The 22,500-nt window shown below is 46.5% G+C and overlaps 1 protein-coding gene across 1 annotated transcript in view; it reads left to right on the forward strand.

The window, feature by feature from the left end:
- Nucleotides 1–22,500, forward strand: part of LOC130390944 (X-linked interleukin-1 receptor accessory protein-like 2) — a 176,269-nt gene that overhangs the window by 145,706 nt on the left and 8,063 nt on the right. Inside the window, exons 3-4 of the mRNA XM_056601126.1 lie at nucleotides 5,909–6,078; nucleotides 6,860–6,963. Of these exons, the coding sequence (XP_056457101.1) occupies nucleotides 5,909–6,078; nucleotides 6,860–6,963 (274 nt within the window). The remainder of the gene's footprint in view (nucleotides 1–5,908; nucleotides 6,079–6,859; nucleotides 6,964–22,500) is intronic.

Consider the following 22,500-nt stretch of genomic DNA (forward strand, 5'->3'; position numbering starts at 1 on the left):
CTATGATGGAGGTGCTCCACCCAGGACAGTCACCCCATTCAAAGCGTGCCCTGGCCTGACTCAATTAAAATATTGAGAAAGTAAGCTTCTCAAACGCCTTTAAATACAAAGCTACAGTACAGTGAGCAGTCTGCTTCCCTGGTCCAAAGCTGCAGGACTATAATGCCAAAGATGGAGGGCTTGATATGTGGGAGCTTTTGTTGCTCGCTGATTTCTCTTCAGCTCCAGGGATTGATAAGAGGCCCGCCCCGAGCCTAAAGGCCAAGAGAGAGTGGCTCCGAGAGTGACATGGCACGCTAGCTAGCTCAGAAGAACGCTAAATGCTAAGTGGGTTCCATAGGTGTGTTATGGCATTCATAAACAGCTTCTTGTTTGACTAATTCGTCTGTGTGGGCTTGTTTGTCTGTGCTTGTGTGTGTGTGTGTGTGTGTGTGTGTGTGTGTGTGTGTGTGTGTGTGTGTGTGTGTGTGTGTGTGTGTGTGTGTGTGTGTGTGTGTGTGTGTGTGTGTGTGTGTGTTTGGCTTATCCTAACCCTTCTTCATCGAGTGGGGAACGTAGAACACAGAGGAAGCTGTACGTATACCACACATTCTGTGTGTGTGGCATATGCATGTGTTCATTATTCTACATGTTTAAGAAAACGTCATGCAAAGTCGAAATGTTTCCACTTATCCACTGTTATGTTAAAATGCTTGCAGTTTATTTGAGTATTGACAATAGAAAATACCCTGTTTCGTTTTCACCATCCTCGTCCCTGGTGTGTACTCTGAATATTAACATGACAAACATAAGTTGAGTCATGGCGCGTGGGATCGTGTGAGTCTGTGTTGTATAGGGAATATGTTGTTATCCAATCAGTTTCTGTTTATGAAACAGATCCATTCATCTCTGCAGTTTATTTTCTGTGATCTATTTGGGAGTTGCCTTTATGCAGATGCATCTGACCGGGTGATCCATGGGCCTGTGCCAGGTCCTCATCAATGCAATAAATATGGTCCTGCTCTCTCACACACACAGACACATACGGAGAAGCACAAACCCATGCACGCACGCATTGGTACAAACACAAAGACACGCAGACAAACATAAACACACACAGATACACACACACACACATACATAACCCCTTGTACACATTCTAAATCAGCCACATGCCTGCAGATCTTATCCGTCTCACACACACATAAAGCTACACATGCACAGCCACAGACAACTCACATGAACACATTGTATAACAAAAACTTGCATGCAGATTTGTATCTATGTCGCACACAAAAACACATGACCTGATGTATTAAGTCCAACCGAGAGCAATGATTGTCAGTACACAAACACACACACACACTCACACACTCACACACATGTGCAACAAACCAGATTTAATAGTTCTGCCCGGCCTCCACACGGAAGCAGCGATTCTCAGTACACACACACGCACACACCCACACACGCACACACACACACACACACACACGCACACGCACACACACACACGCGCGCACGCACGCACGCGCACACACACACACACACACACACACACACAAACAGTGTATTGTACAGTTGAGTTGACGTATCTTAGGCTAAATAATGCAGCACTGTCTTTGGTTGTGACCCATATCTGTTCTGCTCCAATGTCTCCAACTTCTGTGTGGGACTGGAGCACAAGCTTGCAAAAAGGCATTAGCCTGCCAGACCTCACTAATCAGATCTTCTATTCATGTGACTCTGTGTGTGTGTGTGTGTGTGTGTGTGTGTGTGTGTGTGTGTGTGTGTGTGTGTGTGTGTGTGTGTGTGTGTGTGTGTGTGTGTGTGTGTGTGTGTGTGTGTGTGTGTTTAGGTAAGAGAGTTTCTGTGTTATTAGTTATTGAATGAACTGCTTTTGCTTACTCAGTTTCATTGGCACAAACACTTCACGCAAGCATGCACACACACACTTACACAGACACACACACACACACACACACAAACACATAACAACACATACACTCTCATTAAATTAGCGAATGAGCTAGTACCACGTTTATCTCTCTCTCTCGCTCGCTCTCTCTCCTTCTTTCTCTCTCTTTATCCCTCCCTCTCTCCCTCTCTCCCACTATCTCTCTCTCTCGCTCACTCTCTCTCTCTCGCTTGCTCTCTCCCTCCCTCCCTCCCGTTCCTCCACCCTTTTCCTACCTGCCTGTTCCCCTCTCATCGTGCACGCACCCTAACACACACACTGCACCTAAACGTTCCTCCTTGCCCATTCAAAACACCCACGCCCCTCCCCTCCCCCTCCCCAAAGACGCGCATAAAAAGCATATTTACTACCGGCGTCTCATGTGGGTCTGTGTGCACGTGCGCTCCTGATACACACGGCGCCTTCCCCGACGCGCACACACGCAGGCCACATATACACGTGTCTTTCCAAGGTAGCACTAAATCTCTCCCGGGAATGGCGACACATAATGTGTATTACCCAATCTATAAATTTAACACGTTTAGGAGTGCGTCGATAAATCTTTCCGCTGTAACTTAATGTAAATGCGGGCTGCAAATCTGTGCTCACTGAGCCCAAGCCACACAAATTACACCTGATTGTACATTCCCTGCCAGTGGCCGAGTACATCTACCACAAATCATAGACTGCATACACTGCATTAGTGTTAGATGGTTCATACATACTCATACATAACGCACGCACACACACATAACACACACACACACATAGATAACACATAAATACACAGCAGACACGCACACGCACATAACAAGCACACAGTCAAACATAACACACACACAATTAATACAAATACATAATACACACACACACACACACACACAGAATACACACGCACGCACGCATGCTCACACACGCACGCCCACACACACACACACACACACACACACACACACACACACACACACACACACACACACACACACACACACACACACACACACACATACACACATACACACATACACATGTTTGTATCCCATGGTTTTTCACATTGAAAGGCACCTACGTCTAATCTTTATTTATTTTCCACATGCTCCGTTTACCTCCTCCCTATAACTCCTAATATCCCACCAACACATATGAGTTCATTGTCACTCTGCTGTGGTTAACCCTTCAGCCGCTGGGCTCCCGCAGTGACTGGCCGCAGTAAATGACCTCCAGCGGCTGGCAGTTCCCCAGCCTCAGGAGGAGCACTGCAGTGCTGGGTCTGATGCCGTCAGTCATGCTACTAACTCTTGTATTCATGCCTTTGCACCGGAATCTGTCCCACATATGCATGAATTATTTGCCTTTTTTCGTAAAAGATGCGTGTGTTTGTGTTTTGGTTTGTGCACGTGGGTGCGTTTCTTTGGCGGTGCGCTGTGCGAAGTTTTAAAGAAGGAAGGACCTGTTCTGTTCAGGGACTGGGGAAACAACAACAGGGACAGCTGGGGTGGCTCCAAATCGCTACCAAACAATTGGGAGCGGAGACCTGATGTTGAGTTTTCTCTAAGAGCTTTGTACAGTGTGTGTGTGTGTGCCATCAAAAGGCCGGTAGATTAAAGGGGAAGTCCGTGACAGTCTGAGCCAACAGCCAAAGCGAGGCCACAGAATGAAGAGATAAAGCCAGAGCAAGAGAGACAGAGCCCAGGCCACAGGGGATGTTTCCTCCTTCCCCATTCTCAGTCCCAGCCTACGCCGCTTGCATCAAATTATATTGTTATTTTTCTGGATGACCTCATCACATCCCATCCTTCGTTTACTTCTGCTACTATTTTCTTATTTAGTCATTCAAGTGTAACTGAAGCCCCTTGTTCAGCCTGCATCCATCGATATGAGAGTTTAAAGAATCTGTTATCGGCTGAGAGTTCTAGCAGGGATGGAGGGGGGGTTATCCCCATGGTTACGACAGACACTAACTTTGTGATCGATCTTTGGATAGCTCTGTTGTGGGTGTATGAACATGTTAATGAGGAAGGTTGTATATGAAACGTGTAACACTCTGAGGTGTTAAACTATAAGTTTCCCTCTCTCTGATGCTTCGGACGTCGCCCACTGCTCACAGCGTCACACATCCCACACACACAGGTGGGAGTGGAGGTTTTGCGGCCCTTGCGGCTTCGTCGTTAGGTCAAAGTGCCTCACGTAAAGATTGCGACCTGTGTTTGGGCAGAGTGGAACGTTCACACATTGGTTTGCAGAAAGTGACAAGAACAATTTTACACCCCTGCTCCCCAAATCAGTCTTATCTTAGTAGCAGTGACCAAATGGCATAGATTACTATGTTAAAGATCAAGACACATTGCCAGGTTTAAATTAGCGTTAATGAGCAGGTAGGGGTTCGACTTCTTATTCAGATTTAGATACAGGGAAAGTGAAGTAGACGTCTTACGATGTGATGACACCAGACCAACTCACTCTGTTTTGCTGTTGGTCAGAAGTATGTTCCTACAATAGATGAGGATGCATCTCTAGAACCTTTGTTTTACACACACACACACTCGCTCGCACGCACACGCACAGCTGTAGGGCTACATGACAGCGCAGACACACGACAATCCCCTGCAGGCAACAACTAGGCAAGAGGGAACCCAGGGACTGATTTAGGCTGATGAGACACATGAGGTCTTAAAGTGCCTTGGTTAAAAAATACAAAATTCACTGGCTCCAAGTTCACTACCGCATCCAATACAAAACCCTACTCCTCACCTACAATGCTCTCCACAACCTAGCCCCCAGATACCTCTGCGACCTCCTCCAAGAATGCACTCCCTCCCGCTCCCTCCGCTCAACCTCTGCTGGACTACTATGTATCCCCAAATCACGACTCATTACAATGGGTGCCCGGTCATTGCGCTGTTCAGCACCTAGGCTCTGGAACTCCCTCCCGCCACACATAAAACAGTCAAACACCATTACAACCTTCAAGTCACAACTCAAAACTCACCTGTTCAAACTCGCACACAACATATAACTGATCACTATCTTGATTTTTATTTTTATTTTTTTTCACAATGTCTTGTTTTTAAACGATTTATGATGATTTTATGCTCTGTAAGGTGACCTTGGGTGCCTTGAAAGGCGCCTCTAAATTAAATGTATTATTATTATTATTATTATTATTATTATTATTATTATTATTAAACCCTGTATACAAACCTATTGTCGTATCCAAGGATGTTGTCGTCTTATGAAGAAAACAAATACTGTGTTTTCCTCCTGACCTCCCATGACTTCTCGAGCACATCTGTTCTCTGCACTCAATTGCTCAGGCCTGGTGTGCGAGCATTCCCCTTACTTTACTGCTCTTTGTATGCAAGTCAGGCCCTGAGAGACCGGAGCAGCTGAGCTTGTAGAGGCTGACAATGTCTTCTGAAGAGTAGGGGAATCAAAATATCAGCCAGCTACCCACTTTTAACCCACTCATACAAGAAGCATTCCCTCTCTGCTCCCTCAGTGGGCATCTCAGTCTGAGCATACAACATCTTGCAGCCAAATCCGTCCCTCTCTCTCTCTCTCTCTCTCTCTCTCTCTCTCTCTCTCTCTCTCTCTCTCTCTCTCTCTCTCTCTCTCTCTCTCTCTCTCTCTCTCTCTCTCTCTCTCTCTCTCTATATTTCTTTATATCGCTCTATCTTGCCATCTATCTTTCTATCCCTCTATCTATCGTGCTATTTGTCTGTATTGCTATCTATATCGCTCTTGCTATCCATTTTTTTTTATCTCACTATAACTTTATCTCTGTATCTTTCGATCTAACTATCTATTTATCTAGCTATATATCTTCATATTGCTCTATCTTGCCATCTATCTTTCTATCCCTCTACGATATCTACATCTATATCTAACTATGTAACCATGAGTAGTCTACACCCATCTGTCTGTGTATAGGACTAGATAATAAAGGAGCTCCCCTCTGTGTTCTCTCCCCAGTGGACGGTTGCATCGACTGGTCGGTGGACCTGAAGCGGTACCGGGTCCTGTCCGGCGAGCCCGTCCGGGTCAAGTGTGCCTTGTTCTACAGCTACATCCGCACCAACTACACCATGGCCACCAACGCCAAGCTGAGGCTCATCTGGTACAAGAACAAGGGGGACTCTGAGGTACGGTCTACTGCTGGCTCTGGGTTCCACACGGTCTCGACTGATTTTATTTTAGGGAAAACAATTTTTCAAGGCAAATGTACCAACTGCCTTTTCTGGGACCTTAGTTGTAAGGTGATAGATTTAAATAATACCTTCAGCCCAGGTACAAATTAGTTTTAAAAGTGTTTACAGTTGTAAAGAGTTGTCACATCAAATACTACTGAACCTTCAGACTCCTGTTTTGCAGTACCATGCTATTTCTGTTGGCTGTGTCTTACAAGACGATGCTACAATACAATGGTTCAGACATCCATCATTTGAAACATGGCATCGCATATAGAAACACAGATAGGTCAGAGAGGCTTAAAAGTCCTTTACTGAAACATCGGCATCTCATTCAGGAATCATTAGCAAACGTTCGATGTAAAGGGGCATAGTAACTAAAACGCTTTTGGTCGCACTACTATCACACGTTTGGCCAAAGTGTTGAATACTTATAAAGGTTGGTTTGGCTGTATATATATATATATATATATATTTATATAGTAGTTTCATTGCACACCCACTATGTAGACTACATATATAGAGCGGGGGTACGTTGGAGGAGCTAGGAAGGCGCAGAAGGCTCTGAAGGAACCAGTGCCGGAGTTACGTAACGTCCTAGTGTGTTGTCTCCGAAGAGAAAAAGAGGATGCCTTTTTTGCCATTGCGTGTTCGTTTACATCCGAAGTGACTCGTACCTTTTTGTTCACGGGGGGGGGGGGGCGTGTTCTGTGTTCCGTCCTGCACCGACCAATAGGAACCCATCATCTTCTCGGGCCATCGGCTGAGTAAGGAGGACGACTCCATTTGGTTCAGATCCGCCGAGCTGGAGGACAACGGCTTCTACACCTGCGTCCTCAGGTAGAATGTGTTTGTGTGTGTGTGTCTGTGTGTGTGTGTTTGTGTGTGTGTGTGTGTGTGTGTGTGTGTGTGTGTTTAAGTGTGTGTGTGTGTGTGTGTGTCTGTGTGTGTGTGTGTCTGTGTGTGTACCTGTGTGTGTCTGTGTGTGTGTGTGTGTGTGTGTGTGTGTGTGTGTGTGTGTGTGTGTGTGTGTGTGTTTGTTTCTACTTCTGCAGTGTGTTGTTGTGAATACGTCATCTGTTTTAATTGAAATACCGCGCGCCCCATAAATATTGAACGGTGGCTGACATGTGTTTGATTAATCATTGCCATGATGGACATAATGAGGTAAAAATATGCCCTGCTGCCCCGCCCCACCTCTTCATCTGGCAGAGCCTCACGCACAAACACACACACACACACACACACACACACACACACACACACACACACACACGCACACAGACGCACACACACACACAACGCACACACGCACACAAACTAACAGGGCATGCACGCACGCACACACGCACACACGCACACGCACAGACGTACCTGTGCACACGTACACAGACACACACACACAAACATGTATACACACACACACACACACATGTTCACGCATGCAAACCAACATATACGCATTGCATGGTTTTAGAGGTATTTAGACAATGAACCCAGACATAGTTGTACTCTCCGTTTGGCTAAATTTGGATTTGATAAATATTGTCCCTTCTGTTTAAACCATCATTAAAAGTCATCCAATTAGGCCTGATAGGACTCCATCTCTCTTGTGCCCACTATCCCCTGAGTCGATCGCTTCCTAGCCTGACAACAAGGCTTGGCGTTGGGCTGGTTCTAAACTCTATTCAAGTGATGGACAAAAGAAAGCCGAGCTCACTTGGGCCAATCTGTTGGATGTGTATGAGGCGTTCAACCACAGGTGTTCTGATAAGACAACGTGGGTGTGCCCTGATTGGGCAGAACGCTGCCAGGTGGCCAATATTAACGACACGTTGACTACAACATGTTTGAGTCCTCTGAGCGGGCGTGTTGGTGGGCCTGCTGTGTGCAAACACGTGTGTGTGTGTGTCCGTTTTTAAGTGTGTGGGAGGAGGGGGGGGGGGGGTAACCTACTTGCACGCGAGCCAGAATCAGTATTGTGTCTTCCTTGGCCAGCTCGCCTGCGAGCCAAAATCCCGGCCCTTCGCCTGGTTGAGAACTCACCGTAGATTATCACTGGTGCTCGGAACATGAAACATATCTGGAAATAGTATTTCTATGACCTGCTTACTGAGATATTATTAACAGCTCATCGGCTGTACCTTTTGGCACCGCATTCAAATCAAGCAAAACAATTTGAAAGCCTAACTCAACCCGACACTTTAATACTTGGCCTGGGATTGTTTTAATGGCCGTCAGATATTGCATTCCCTTTTATTGCTGCAAAGACAGACTCTTAACAAAGTGGTATGACATTCAGACATTCTTACTGCACAATAAGGCATCAAGGGCAATTTGCATTGCAGTCATGGGTCTTAGTCCTTCATGGTTTTAATGGATTGTGTAAAGGTGACAGACCACGCTAACAACTATGCGTAGCAGAGATCGCTGACAGATATCATGTTATTATTAGGTCACCTTTTTTTCATGATTTTTAGCGAAAATTTGACATTTACAGGTTGCATGGCATACTTTGTTAAATAAATGAATAGCATGAGTGTGTGGGAGCTATGGGAGCTACGGTTTGTGGCCGGATATATTTTTTTACATGACTGCATGGATTGTCCTTATGGAAAAGAAGAAGGTGGAAGTGAATGAGAATTGGTCATGTTGTGGTGTTTTCCATCCAGGCTGCTGCGCTCTGTAGAACCTCCCCACATTGTAATGTCCCCCAATATGTGTACAATTGTTGATGTGACCATCGCAGCTCAAGCCGGGGGCTTTCCAGTGCCTAATTAGTGCCTGAAATGCCTCTATACTAATTCCCTGAGAGCGTAGTGCGTACCCTATGGTGTACACTCAGTAGTGTGTGTACGTTTAGAGAATAGGCACTGAAGGGACAAGCCATCTCAAACATAGCCACACTCTTTTTTTTGATAATCATACATTTCCGCCCCCCTCTTTCAGTCCCCCCCCCCCCCCCCCCCCCTTGTTTTTATTGTGTCTACAGCCGCCAAACTTTCCCTCTCCCTGCTGCCATCGCTGCTCTCGCCCGCGTGGCTCCCCTCTCTCTCCCTGCTTTCATCCCTCACCCCCTCCCTCCTCGCCCCAGCGTCTTCCTCCCCCTCTCTTCTTTTCTAATGGTCTGCTCGCCTCAACCCCTCCCCCCCCCCCCCCCCCCACCACTCTCCCACACACACACACACACACACACACACACACACACACACACACACACACACACACACACACACACACACACACACACACACACACACACACACACACACACACACACACACACACACACACCTCCCTACACCAATCCACCCACCTCCCCCGTTGGCTGCCAGAGCCCTGACACCTTTCCTCCTTAATAAGGTCCCTCTGTCTCGCTCTATCTTTTTTTCTCTCTCTCTTCTCTCTCTCTCTCTCTTCTCTCTCTCTCTCTCTCTCTCTCTCTCTCTCTCTCTCTCTCTCTCTCTCTCTCTCTCTCTCTCACACACATTGTTTCTATCTGTATTTTGCTCAACTCTCACCATATCTGCTTTTCTTAAATCTCATGTCTTTAAGGACGGCTTCTCTCTCTCCGTCCCTGCTCTATCTCTCTCTCTCTCTCTCTCTCTCTCTCTCTCTCTCTCTCTCTCTCTCTCTCTCTCTCTCTCTCTCTCTCTCTCAATCTCTCTCTCTCTCTCTCTCGCTCTCTTTCTCTGCTCTCTCTCTCTCTTTCTCTGCTCTCTCTCTCTCTCTCTCTCTCTCTCTCTCTCTCTCTCTCTCTCTCTCTCTCTCTTTCTCTTTCTCTGCTCTCTCTCTCTCTCTCTCTCTCTCTCTCTCTCTCTCTCTCTCTCTCTCTCTCTCTCTCTCTCTTTCTCTCACTCTCTGACAGTCTAATTAGAGCTTGGCGTCGGTCATTGTCTCCGGGTCTCTTATTAACACACATGCATGAGCACGGTCACATGCATGAGCACGGTCACATGCATGAGCACGGCCACACGGAGATGCTTCTGAACGGGAGTGTACACACACAAACTCTCACACGCACACACACACGTATGCACGTACACACACACACACACACACACACACACACACACACACACACACACACACACACACACACACACACACACACACACACACACACAGACGCACACACACACACAGCGCACGCACGCACACACACTAACAGGGCATGCACGCACACACGCACACACGCACACGCACGGACGTACCTGTGCACACACACACACACACACACACACACACACACACACACACACACACACACACACACACACACACACACACACACACACACACACACACATGCATGAGAACGGTCACACAGCGATGCTTCAACACGGACCTGTGCACAGGCCGTGTTGAAGCTCCTGTTGACAGTGCGTGTGACACCTTCACACGCACACACACACATGCACACACACACACCCACACACATAAATACACACACACACACACACACACACATATAGACGCGCACACACACTCACAAAACGCACACACGCACACACACACACACACACACGCACGCACGCACGCACACACACACACACACACACACACACACACACACACACACACACACACACACACACACACACACACACACACACACACACACACACACACACACACACACACACACACACACACACACACACACACACACACACACACACACAACCAGGCTGACAGGCCAAGCAGCCACTGTACTCTCAGGAAGCTGGATGCTATTATTGCCCGGGCCACAGGACACACACCTACAGACACAGAGGGGGACGTCTGGTATGTAATCACAGTGCTCCTGCACAGAATCCATCACCCGCCTCCTCTCCCTCCCTCCCCGCCATAGCTCCTCTTTCATTCCATCCGACCATGTTTCACGGGGACGTCTGAAAATAATTAAAATGTTCAAACGGGCGTATCGTTTTAAACAAACGTGTTTGACCTTTGACGTCATTACGACGAAACGGCTGAGCTCTGCGTTTCCTATTCATCAGCCTGCGTCATCGATACCAGTGAAAGAAAATGTAAAAAGCAGAAATATGCATTAATATTAATATTGTATGGTTTGAATTAACCCATTCGTCCGACTCTCTCTCGGTTTGTTACTGTTTCATTCATGTCTCCTTCATTCACGGATCCTTCTAGCTAATCCATCCGCCTTCCCATGCATTCATTGGTCCTCCCATCCATCAATCAAACCCTCCACACCTCTGAAAAGGAACTCATCTTTAGTCCATCCGGCCATCTATTCATCCCTTCATCAACATCTATGATGGTCTCTCTAGCCATCCATCCATCCTTGAACCTCCCACTCCTCTCTCCACCCACACCCCCATCCTTCCATCCCTCCATCCACCATACATGAGTCCCTCTGTACATCCCTCTATCCTTCTATCCATCCGTCCACGCGTCCCTAGCTCCCTCCCTCCCCTCCATCCATCTACGGGGAGCTCATCTCCATCTGTCCCTCCGCCCGCCGCCGTCTCCACCATATGCTTGTCGGCGGTGATAGATGTGCCCGTGTGATGAGACGTCTGAGGCGCCTCTGTGGAGCTAACTATCCGTGAGAGTGGGGTCAAGGGAGATCGACGGGCTCTATCTGTATTATCTTCCTCCCCCCCCCCCCCCCCCCACCCCACTCCCATCCCCACCCCCACCCACGCACTCGCCCCCACCCGCCAACTCACCATCACCAACCGCCACAGAGCTCCTGGCTATCTATCGCTCCCTCCTCTTGTATCTCTCATTCCTGTCCCGCGTTTTTGTTTTTTGGGGGAATTTTTTCCTCCACGATGTGTGGTTTGTGAATCGGCCGTCGATTAGTTTGGTCTGATTAAGTATGCATGGTGTGAGGGGGAGACGGGTGGATGGCGGGATGGAGGGGGGGTTTAGGTGGAGGACAGGGATGTGAGATAAAGTATCAAGACATGGTCTATGAAGATGATAGCCGTTACCTGCCTGTTGCTGCTGCTGATGTGCTTCTCCTCTCCGTCTGATTTGAGTGCCACGAGTGATCTGGCCTTCAGTGTATTGTGCTGGCAGGCCAGGAGTGAGGTCTGTTCAAATCATACACAAACTCTCTGGGCGGACGGAGATTGCATAGAGACAGATATTTATTCTGCTCTTTTTGGGTGAATTGCCCTGATATTGGCACAGTAAAAACGAAAGCTGCAGGCGGAAAAGAAAACCCTTCATGTATATCTTGTAAAATACTACAGAAGCAATTCTGGGAGTAGTGACCTTCAGTGAATGCCTGTTTAAATTGAGCAATTGTCCAACCAGATAGCTGTTGTTGTCTTTCAAAGTGTCCAGGCAAGGCAATGTTTTGGAAGGTGTTTGGGATCACAAGGCAGGCAGGAGAAACACAAGAGCTGAGGCACAAAAATATTTAGCTTTTTATTCCCAGAAATAATCGGTTTAACAGAAATGTCAGCAGCAACACAAGATAAAGGGATTAAAAAAACAGAATGTTCTGGGGTCTTAACTTACATAATTACGATGTTTGTGAGCCAAACCAATGGATCAGAGTACTGCTGCCACAGCCTGCTGGGTAGACACATCTAATGTAGATACAGAAGGTAGTTTGGTTTAAAACGAAGGAGGGCTAAAGAGATGAACTTGATGCTTGAGTGGTTTTGAAAGGATGTTAGTCAAATGTGCAATGTCCATTCACTGTTAAGGGGCATGTTGCTGGAGATAGATAGAGAGTCTATGGGCCCTATCATGCATCCGGTGTATTTGCCTTCCTCCACTGACGCATGTGTCGTTGCTAGTTTGCGACTGGCGCCGAGCGTTCTTTTCCCTCCACCGCCACGCGCCTCAATGATCTTGCGCCCCAAGGGGCGGTTCAGTGAAAGGAGGAGGCGTGTTCTGGCGCGAACGTTCCCTGGTGCTATTTTGCAGTTTCAGAAAACAATTGCGCCACAAACCAGGAAATGCCTGGTTTAAAGTCAGTGGGGCGTTGTTCAGATGCTATGTTAAGGGCGCATGCATAATGTTGCCTGTGCACCTCGCGCAAACACTTTGCTTCTACCTTATAGCCACACATTCTTGGTAAATTATTTGGGAAAGAACAGCTGATACAGCGGTAATAAGTTGTACTTTTAAATCAATGCATCTGCAAACACCGTACAGCAAACACATATTTTCTTACGCCCAAACCACACCTACGGTTATTTAGGCTACTTCAGACCAACCCTTTTTAGATATACGCCGGGCGCAAGAGTCATTTATGCGCCGGTAAAATAGCAACATCGCCATAGAACCGCCCACAAAGCTAGTTGCGCTTGGCGCTTCTCACTTGAGTTTCAGATCGTTAAAATAGGGACCTGTGTGTGTGTGTGTGTGTGTGTGTGTGTGTGTGTGTGTGTGTGTGTGTGTGTGTGTGTGTGTGTGTGTGTGTGTGTGTGTGTGTGTGTGTGTGTGTGTATTTTTTGTGTGTGTGTGTGTGTGTGTGTGTGTGTGGGGGTAACCCAAGGATCAATATGAAAAGAAGGTTGAGCAATCATTAAAGGAAATTACATTCACTGGTTGGCCACTAAATGTGTAAAATGACAATGCCTGTGAGTTGTGTGTGTATGTGTGTGTGTGTGTGAGTATGCATACGCCGGTGTATAGTGTTTGTGCTTGTGTATATGTTTGTTGTGTCTGTGACTGTGTGTGTGTGTATCTTGGTGTGAGTATGTATCTATGTGTGTTGTGTCTGCCTGGGTGTATGTGGGTGTATGTATGAATGTTGTGCCTGCGTATGTGTATGTGTGTTGTGTCCGTGTGTGCGTGTTTGAGTGTGTGTGTGTGCCTGTTTGTATGTGTTTGAGTGTGTGTGTGTGTGTGTGTGTGTGTTTGTATGAGGGGGCAGAATAGATGACAGAAGGACCGCGAGGTGAAGAGATTGATGGGGAGAAATACAAGAGGCTAAAAGGACAGCAGGCGGGGGAAGAAGAATGAGCTTGAACAATGCGAAGATGGGTGATGGAGGGAGGAGCACAGAGAGGGAGATATAGATGGAGATAGATGAACGAGGGGGGGGGGGGGGGGGGGGGGGGGGGGGAAGGCAAACGAGGGAGGAAAGATTGGAATGCAGAGAAAAGGGAGGGAAACCGGGGACAAAAATCTAATTTCTGCATGAGAATCCAATGTTGTGCATGGGTGTTCCATGCTGGGCTTCTACCCATCCAACCCCCAACTCCACAATGTCCTCGTAAGTCGTCCACTAGGATAACCAAGACCTATAGACTTTGCTTTGCTGTGAGCCCAATATCTCACCGAACTCGCTGCTCCGAGAGAGCCGCTGTATTCAAAGCCTCTCCGACCACAACAAGGTCCGCTATTCGGTCGCATGAAACACAAAGCACAAGGCCTCCCCCTCTCACTAAATGAATTTTGTAATGCACTTAATCACCAAACATTTTCATATAATGAAGGTCAAAAACGATTCAAACAAGATTAAACACAGGCTGAGCCCGCGAGGAGAGAGAGCTCAAGCCAAGGCTTTGCTTTCTGTTACACAAACAAAATAGCCCCCTTTCTGTGGTGGAAATGTCGATAGCAATTGAGCCTCACAAGTTCCTAATACTAAGTGACCATTCAGTGTCCCCTAGGTAAGGGGGGATGGAGGTGGAGACCCCGAAACATATACAGATAATGCTTATGGTTAAACAGTTACAGATTCAGCTTATACTGATTGTTAAACATATACAGACACAGATAATACTGATTGTTAAACAGTTACAGATACAGATAATACTGATTGATAAACAGTTACAGATACAGATAATACAGATTGTTAAACATACACAGATACAGATAATACTGATTGTTAAACAGTTACAGATACAGATAATACAGATTTGTACACAGATACAGATACAGATAATACTGATTGTTAAACAGTTACAGATACAGATAATACTGATTTGTACACAGATACAGATACAGATAATACAGATTGTTAAAGTCACAGATTCAGATAATACTGATTATTAAACAGATACAGAAACAGATAATACTGATTATTATACAGTCACAGATTCAGATAATACTGATTGTTAAACAGTTACAGATACAGATAATACTGATAAATAAACAGATACAGATACAGATAATACAGATTGTTATAGTCACAGATTCTGATAATAAAGATTATTAAACAGATACGGACACAGTTAGTGACGCTCGCTGCCCAACCCAATAGGTGCCCTTTCCTAACCAAAATACCCATCAGGAGAAAAGGTGTCGGGTTCATCCTCAGTGCGCTTCTAATAAGGCCTTCTGAGTGAAAGGTTTGAATGTGTGTCAGGGATGCCACTCTTCAGGGAGTTTGGAGTACTTATCAGCTCGGCTTGTATTTCCTGACCTTTGGAAGGCGGATGTCAGCAATTTGCCAGCAGTTTTAAGTAATCCCTTGCCTTCGGCCTTTTAGTCATTCTCTGAGATTAGTATTTGTATTTCATGAGACAATTGATTAAATGTCATGCTATCGTTATAACCCAGAGCCGTATGATGTGAGATGATTAGGGTGCACTGGACTGTGCCGGTCAATATCTTTTATGAAGACTAACGTTCTTGGTTAAGATTAGCAAGAACATTGGAAAATGCCAAATATGTACTTTGAAAATTTTTAGCTTTTAGGGCACACTTTCAAAACAGGTTTTGCTTCATGCAAAGCTTGAGCGATGCAAAGGTTTTTTGTATCTATTTATCTGAACACACCATAGGTTAATTGTGTAGCAAGCCGGGTCAACGTTGCCGTTGTTGCTCTGTGGTACTGATCGGGATGTTAACGTACCAGTCTCAGCTAAATATACACAAAGATAGTACAGAGGTCTGCAAAATCTATTCTCCCGGATTGATATTGGTACGCTATCTTAGTTCACTATTTTTATATTAACTGGAGCGTACTTAGACTCAATCAAATAATTCCATTAACAATAAAATGAAGTAAAAAAACATGAATCTATTCTTTCTCTGAACCCAAATACCTCTTGTGCTACTGGACACAAAGGACCTTGCAATGTTCTTTTCAGAAGCATCAAGGAACTGAATGAATGTCCAAAACAGGTTAGGCCTAGGGATGGGCACGAGTAGTAAATTCCAAACTCGAGTGATCGAATGAATTCCTCGAGGATCAATCGAGTACCCGTTTAAAACAAATCTATTTTTTAGAATGCAACGCATCTGCAGCAGGAATTGGCCTAATGATGAACGGCAATATTACCAACCAAACATGTAATGCTTATTCTCAATCAAAACAGTCAAGAGATCAGAGTATTCATTATATATTTTGGCAAACGTTCAAAACACATTTTCCTTGCAAAAATAAATATGCGTCTCACAATTTAATCACGTCGAACAAAGGCCTGTAACGTTTAAAAAAAAAAAAACGAAACAAGTAGCCTAACCATTGCAAATAATTAAAAGCTGCAAATAAAACGGCAGCAAATGAACTAAAAAAATACTCAGCGTTGTGATCTTCTATACACGGCCGGGATTACAGCTGCGTCTTGCGGCGGTGAAAATAACCGACACACTTGGTTGCTGCGGGTCTGCTTTCCCGAACTCACCGTTGTGTTTCGGGAGCATATGTTGCCGCATAGTACTTGTAGTAGGCTACTCTGGTAGCTCAATTTCGCTTGGCATATTTGACATTTCACCTTATGATCTCCTATTTCTGTAAAGTATTTCAATACTTCGCTGCGCTTTGCTCTAACCACCATCTCTTAACTTTTTGAATTTTGGCGTTGTGCACACACGGCACGGCACGCGCCGCACAGATTTCACGTGGACCTATGACTTCAATCTTTCCCCACAGCTTTTTATCAATCTCCCCCTAACAATGCTTGGAGTCTTTAATAAGACCACAGGCTGAATGACCGAATCGAATTTTAATTTTGATTTTTTTATTTTTTTATTTTTTCGAATGTGTGTCTATTTTTTTGGGTTCTGCCTGCAGGGCAGTCTTCCCCTGAGATGTTTCTAGTAAACGGGAAGCACCTGTCGCTCGTCGCTTCAAAGGATGAATCTTCTCTCAACATATGGGACTTTTTATTCACAAATTCATACACAGCGGGGGATACAGCACGCGTGCACGGGCACACACTATTAGCATATACACATGCACACACACACACCCAACCCCCCAGACACACACACACACACACACACCGGACACACGCACACACACATAAAACAAACACATCTAAGTAGACCAGCATGCATACACAAACATGCACACATGCACACATGCACACACACACACACACACACACACACACACACACACACACACACACACACACACACACACACACACACACACACACACACACACACACACACACACACACACACACATACATACATGTAAAGACACACATTTAAGTACCGTAATCCCCGACCATCTTACACACACACACCCTCACACACGCACACACCCACACTCAGTCACAGGGGTATTCTTACTTAATGGCAGCCAAATGCTTAACCTTTTCCCTCCGTGTGACGGAGAGACGTAGTGAGGGAGAGAGACAGTGAAGTGAGGGGGATAATTAGCAAATGGAAAAAAAAGAGAAAAGCAAAGAGGAAGAGTGGTGCCATTGTTGGCAGGTCCCAGAACACACTGTAGCTCATGCCAAACAGCAAGCCACCCCCTGCTGGGCCAAGCCAGGCCAAACGCACCAGTCGCACCGACAGGAAGGAGAAAAGAGGGCTGCCTTTGACTTCGCCCGTTGCTTTGTTGTCAGGGAGGAGGAGGAGGAGGTGGAGAGGAGCGGGGGAGGACAGTGAGGAGAGGAGGACAGAGACGGGAGGCGAGGGGGAGGAAAGAGAGGAGAGGAGAGGAGAGGAGAGGAGAGGAGAGGAGAGGAACGGAGAGGAGCGGAGTGGAGAGGAGAGGAGAGGAGAGGAGAGGAGAGGAGAGGAGAGGAGAGGAGAGAGGAGGAGAGGGGAGGAACGGAGAGGAGCGGAGTGGAGAGAAGGAGGACAGAGAGGAGAGGGAGGAGAGGAGAGGGGGACAGAGAGGAGAGTAAAGGGTAGTTGAGGAGAGGGGAGGAGAGGAGAGGAGTGGAGAGGAGAGGAGGAGAGGAGGACAGAGGAGAGGAGGACAGAGAGGAGAGGGCGAGGACATTGATGCGAGGAGGAGTTGAGAGAGGAGGACAGAGAAGAGAGGAGATGAGAGGGGAGGAGGATGACAGAGTAGAGGAGTTGGAGAGGAGGGCAGAGAGGAGAAGATGAGGATGAGAGGAGAAGAGGTGATAAAGAATGATTTGACAGTGGAGGAGTTAGAAGATAAGATCGTGTTGGACATGGGTCTGTGAGGTGTACACAGCATAGCAAAGATTAGCTGCTGATGCGACTGTGGGATTTATCTAACAGATATTCCAGGTCAAGGAGCAAATATACAAGGATATATTTCCACAGGAAGAATGCTGCCGGAGAGCCGGATTGCTTTATTTATCAGAGTGATAAGTTGCTAACTTCCTCCAACTCCTTGATCTTTTGCCGTGCCGGGATAGCTTGTACATCTTTCAAATCCTTCAAGGCCGTGTTTTGCTTGTCATACCTGCGTACCTTCCTCTTTTTTTTTTTAAGTTGCAATGCTTGAATTCTGTAAAACGGTAAAATGGCTCCATTCATTTTCCTTGAGCTAAACCTATCACGTTGAAGAGGCTCTTTAAGAGGATTGCAATTACTATTTAGTTAGTACATTTTGCATTTAGGTGATCTTGCTGACACTTTTATCCAAAGCGACGTCATTCGACAACCATTTCATTCATACATTTACACACTGACGGCGGAGTCAACCACGCAGGGCGACAGCCAGCTCGTCAGGAGAAGTCAGGGTGAGGCGTCTCGCTCAGGGACACCTCGACACTCTAGCTAGAAGGAGCCGGGGATCGTACTGGCAACCGTCAGGTTACCAGTCAACGCGCTCCACCTCCCGAGCTACTGTCGCCCCATAGATACACAGACATTCATCGCACGGGGCGGGGACCTGTTTTCCGTCACGTTGAACGACGAATTAATCCGGAAGAGCGAATGCCATACATGTGTGGAAATGAGTGAACACCGCTGTCTGCTAAACCCCTTAAACGTGACCTCGTGTGCAAAAGAATAAAGAGGGCCTGAAGCGATCGCCACGCCCTAGGTGTGAGCATAGCTCAACGTGTGCCAGTAGTCCAGTCGACACACGTGTGCCCCGCTCGCTGTATCACGGACAAGGCCAGTCATCATCGCCGGTGACGAGTATTGATCTGTGGCGCTCGGTCTGCCCCCCCCCCCCCCCCTCCACCTGCCCCGGGGAGCGCCATGGAGCTGTTAACAATAACACCACATCCCCAGCAGGCCTCCGGCAGGAGCTCAGGAGGTAGAGCGGGTTGATTGGTAACCGGAAGGTGGGTGGTTCGATCCCCTAGCTGAGTGTGGAGGTGTCCCCGAGCAAGACGCCTCACCCTGACAGCCCCTGACGAGCACCGCTGTCTTCCTGCGTGGCTGACTCTGCCGTGAATCTGTGAATAAATGGTTGTAAGTCGCTTTGGATAAAAACTGAAAAACTACATTTATATTGTGAATGATAACTGTCTTGGTGAGATTCATACCGACAAAATTCATATCACATCTCTGCCAAAAAAAGACCCGGTTGGCAATTTATTGATAAATGGTAAGTCGTATTATTTCAAAAGAAGCTTGAGGTGCAATCATTATCAACCCACAGATAGAAACGCCAAATTATTCCATTGAAGATTATTTGTATTAAATATGCAGTTTGTGCAGAAATCATAAACTCCCAATAGTGTTTATTTCATTTACCTGTGGGTGAAAGTTCAGCTGAACCTGCCTGTGTACGCATGTTGGCGTGTGAGTTGTGTGTCTATGTACGTTTGCACGCATGTGCATCTGTCTGTGTGTGCGTGTGTGTGGGGCGCGGGGCGTGTTGTGGCGTTCGTTAGACAGATTGATGTTCAAACGTATCCCTGGCTCGGTCCAGGTGTAAACATGGAGCCTGCTGGCCAGGATATATCCCCCTCTATTAGCAGCATAATTCAACGCACCCCGCAGCAGTCTGCCCTGGTTGTCGGGGGGTAATTGCATTGAGGGGCGCGCTTGATTTATCGATGGGGAGAAAGACAGTTGGATACATGTTGCTTATTAAGATTAATTATTCCTCCATTTTGGTAATTAGAATTTGCTTTCTGAGAACCGCTCTTGAATATGAAAGTGTCCTCGCACACATCTAAGAAGCACGCTGGAAAGGAGCTCTTGCCACGCAGACCTCCTCGGGTGAATATTTTGACTGTTTAAGCAATGATGCTCACATAGATACCTTGAACAAATATGAATCCTCACCATGGAATGACAGCACACAGGTCAATCGTTGGGGAAGTAAAGATACTCTTGGCTGCACACGGCCACACGGCCATACGTAAATGGCGGGTTTTTTCAAATTAGAGCGTGTGGCTCTGAAGTGCTGGCAGCACTAAATTGACTCTGGGCTATTCTGAGGCTACTCCTCAATGAGCTTGTTAGAGCACTCTTCCGGGCGCAGAGAGAGTGAGAGAGCTGTGAAAGCATGGCTTGGTACTGACTTGTGAGAATAAGAGCATCAGAGAGAGGGAGAGAGGGAGAGAGAGAGAGGGAGAGAGAGAGAGAGAGAGACTCTTTTAATGGCATTACGAGGACTTTGACTTCAAGAGTTATCAGCACAACCCCTGAGTGACCAACCCCACCACATAATGCATGCATACACACACACACATACACGTTAACACAAACCCACGCAGCTAATCAAATATGAAGAAACATTTAATGCAGTATGTAATAAAGGAAAGCTCAATGGCACAGGCTGCTCTCATGCCTCCAAGACAAAAAAAATGTAAACGAACAATAAAGTAATTACATATTCTTTATCTTGCATATAGCGCACGTTTGAAGGGAGAAAAATAACTGTGTAGAGGGATTGGAAGGAAATTCCTCCAAAAGTATGAACCACTGGTAGATGGAGAGAGCCTCGATGGATGAACGGGTGGGTGGTTGCATGGATGGCTGGATGGGTGGTTGAATAAAAAGGCAGTTGATACATTCAGTTCAGTACTCAATTTGGTAGCGTTAACTCCAACACAATACAAAGCACACTCACACACAAACGCACACACACTCACACACACAGGCACACCTTTGATGGGATAAGTGGCTGAGATCCTCTTAGATGAGGGGTTTTGGTTTAGGGGGCCAGGAAGGTGAGTGTTGTGTGTTGTTGGGAGGGGGGGTGGGGGGGGGGGGGGGGGTGGGAACACCAAGGAGAGTGAGAGACATCGAGAGGAGACGGAGGGGAGAGAGTGAGAAAAGTGCTTCTATGTACCGAGGAAGAAAAGGACGTAGATCGATGCTGCCTTTTGTGGGTGGATGATGAGTGTGTTTATTCAGCTAGAGGTGAACTTGAAATGGCTACACGTGCAATACACACAAACACACACAGACACACACACACAAACGCAAACAGACACACGCAAAGACACTGACACACACACATAACACGCGCACACAAAGACCCACACACATACAAAGACACACACACACACGCATCCACACACAAACACAAACACACACTCACACAAACACGCATGCACACGCACACAAACCCACAGACACACACACTTACATGTAAACACACACACACACACACTATTATATACAGGGGAAGAGGTTCCGCACACACAGTATATGCATTCAGATCATGAAATGCAGTAAGTGAGTGTGAAGTGATTGCGTCAGTGCTTGTAATGTACTTGATGTCGTGGCAGGAGGGAAACATATATTATAGTCCTCACCGAGCTGTCATGACTGAAAGCATCTGCCTCTTTGGACAGACATAACAAGTCGATACAGGCAGCAGTCCGCAGTGGGATCAATAAGGAAACATGTGGACTCAGAGATGTCTGTCTCCTGCCTCATAATGATAGCAGACACACCTCACACCCGGAACATGTGATCAGCACAGGGGCATCGCAAACCACAACAAACCGCCATTCTGAGATCGCTGTCTAAAAAGTTGATGTCCTCTCTGTGTTACCCGTTCCTGGAAGCTCAGTGAGTTGGAGGAAAAAAGTGGAGGCTCCATTGCTTATGCCTGGACAGAGAATCTTGAGCTGGACTCTTTAGTAGCTCACCTATTGGTCAAAAGTATCTGTGTGGTTGATGGGGAATGTAAACTATCGGGTCAATGTCTTCATTGCATTTAAACCGACATTTTATCGATTTCTACTGCCGTTATTCCCTCCATTAATACATATGTAAGGTTTCCTACTCCAATCCTGGATTCAATCCATCCAGACACTTTCCCTATCAATCATCAGTTTACTAAGCCTGCCTGGG

The sequence above is a fragment of the Gadus chalcogrammus genome, chromosome 10 (assembly GCF_026213295.1).
Source record: "Gadus chalcogrammus isolate NIFS_2021 chromosome 10, NIFS_Gcha_1.0, whole genome shotgun sequence".
Taxonomy (NCBI): Eukaryota; Metazoa; Chordata; class Actinopteri; order Gadiformes; family Gadidae; genus Gadus; species Gadus chalcogrammus.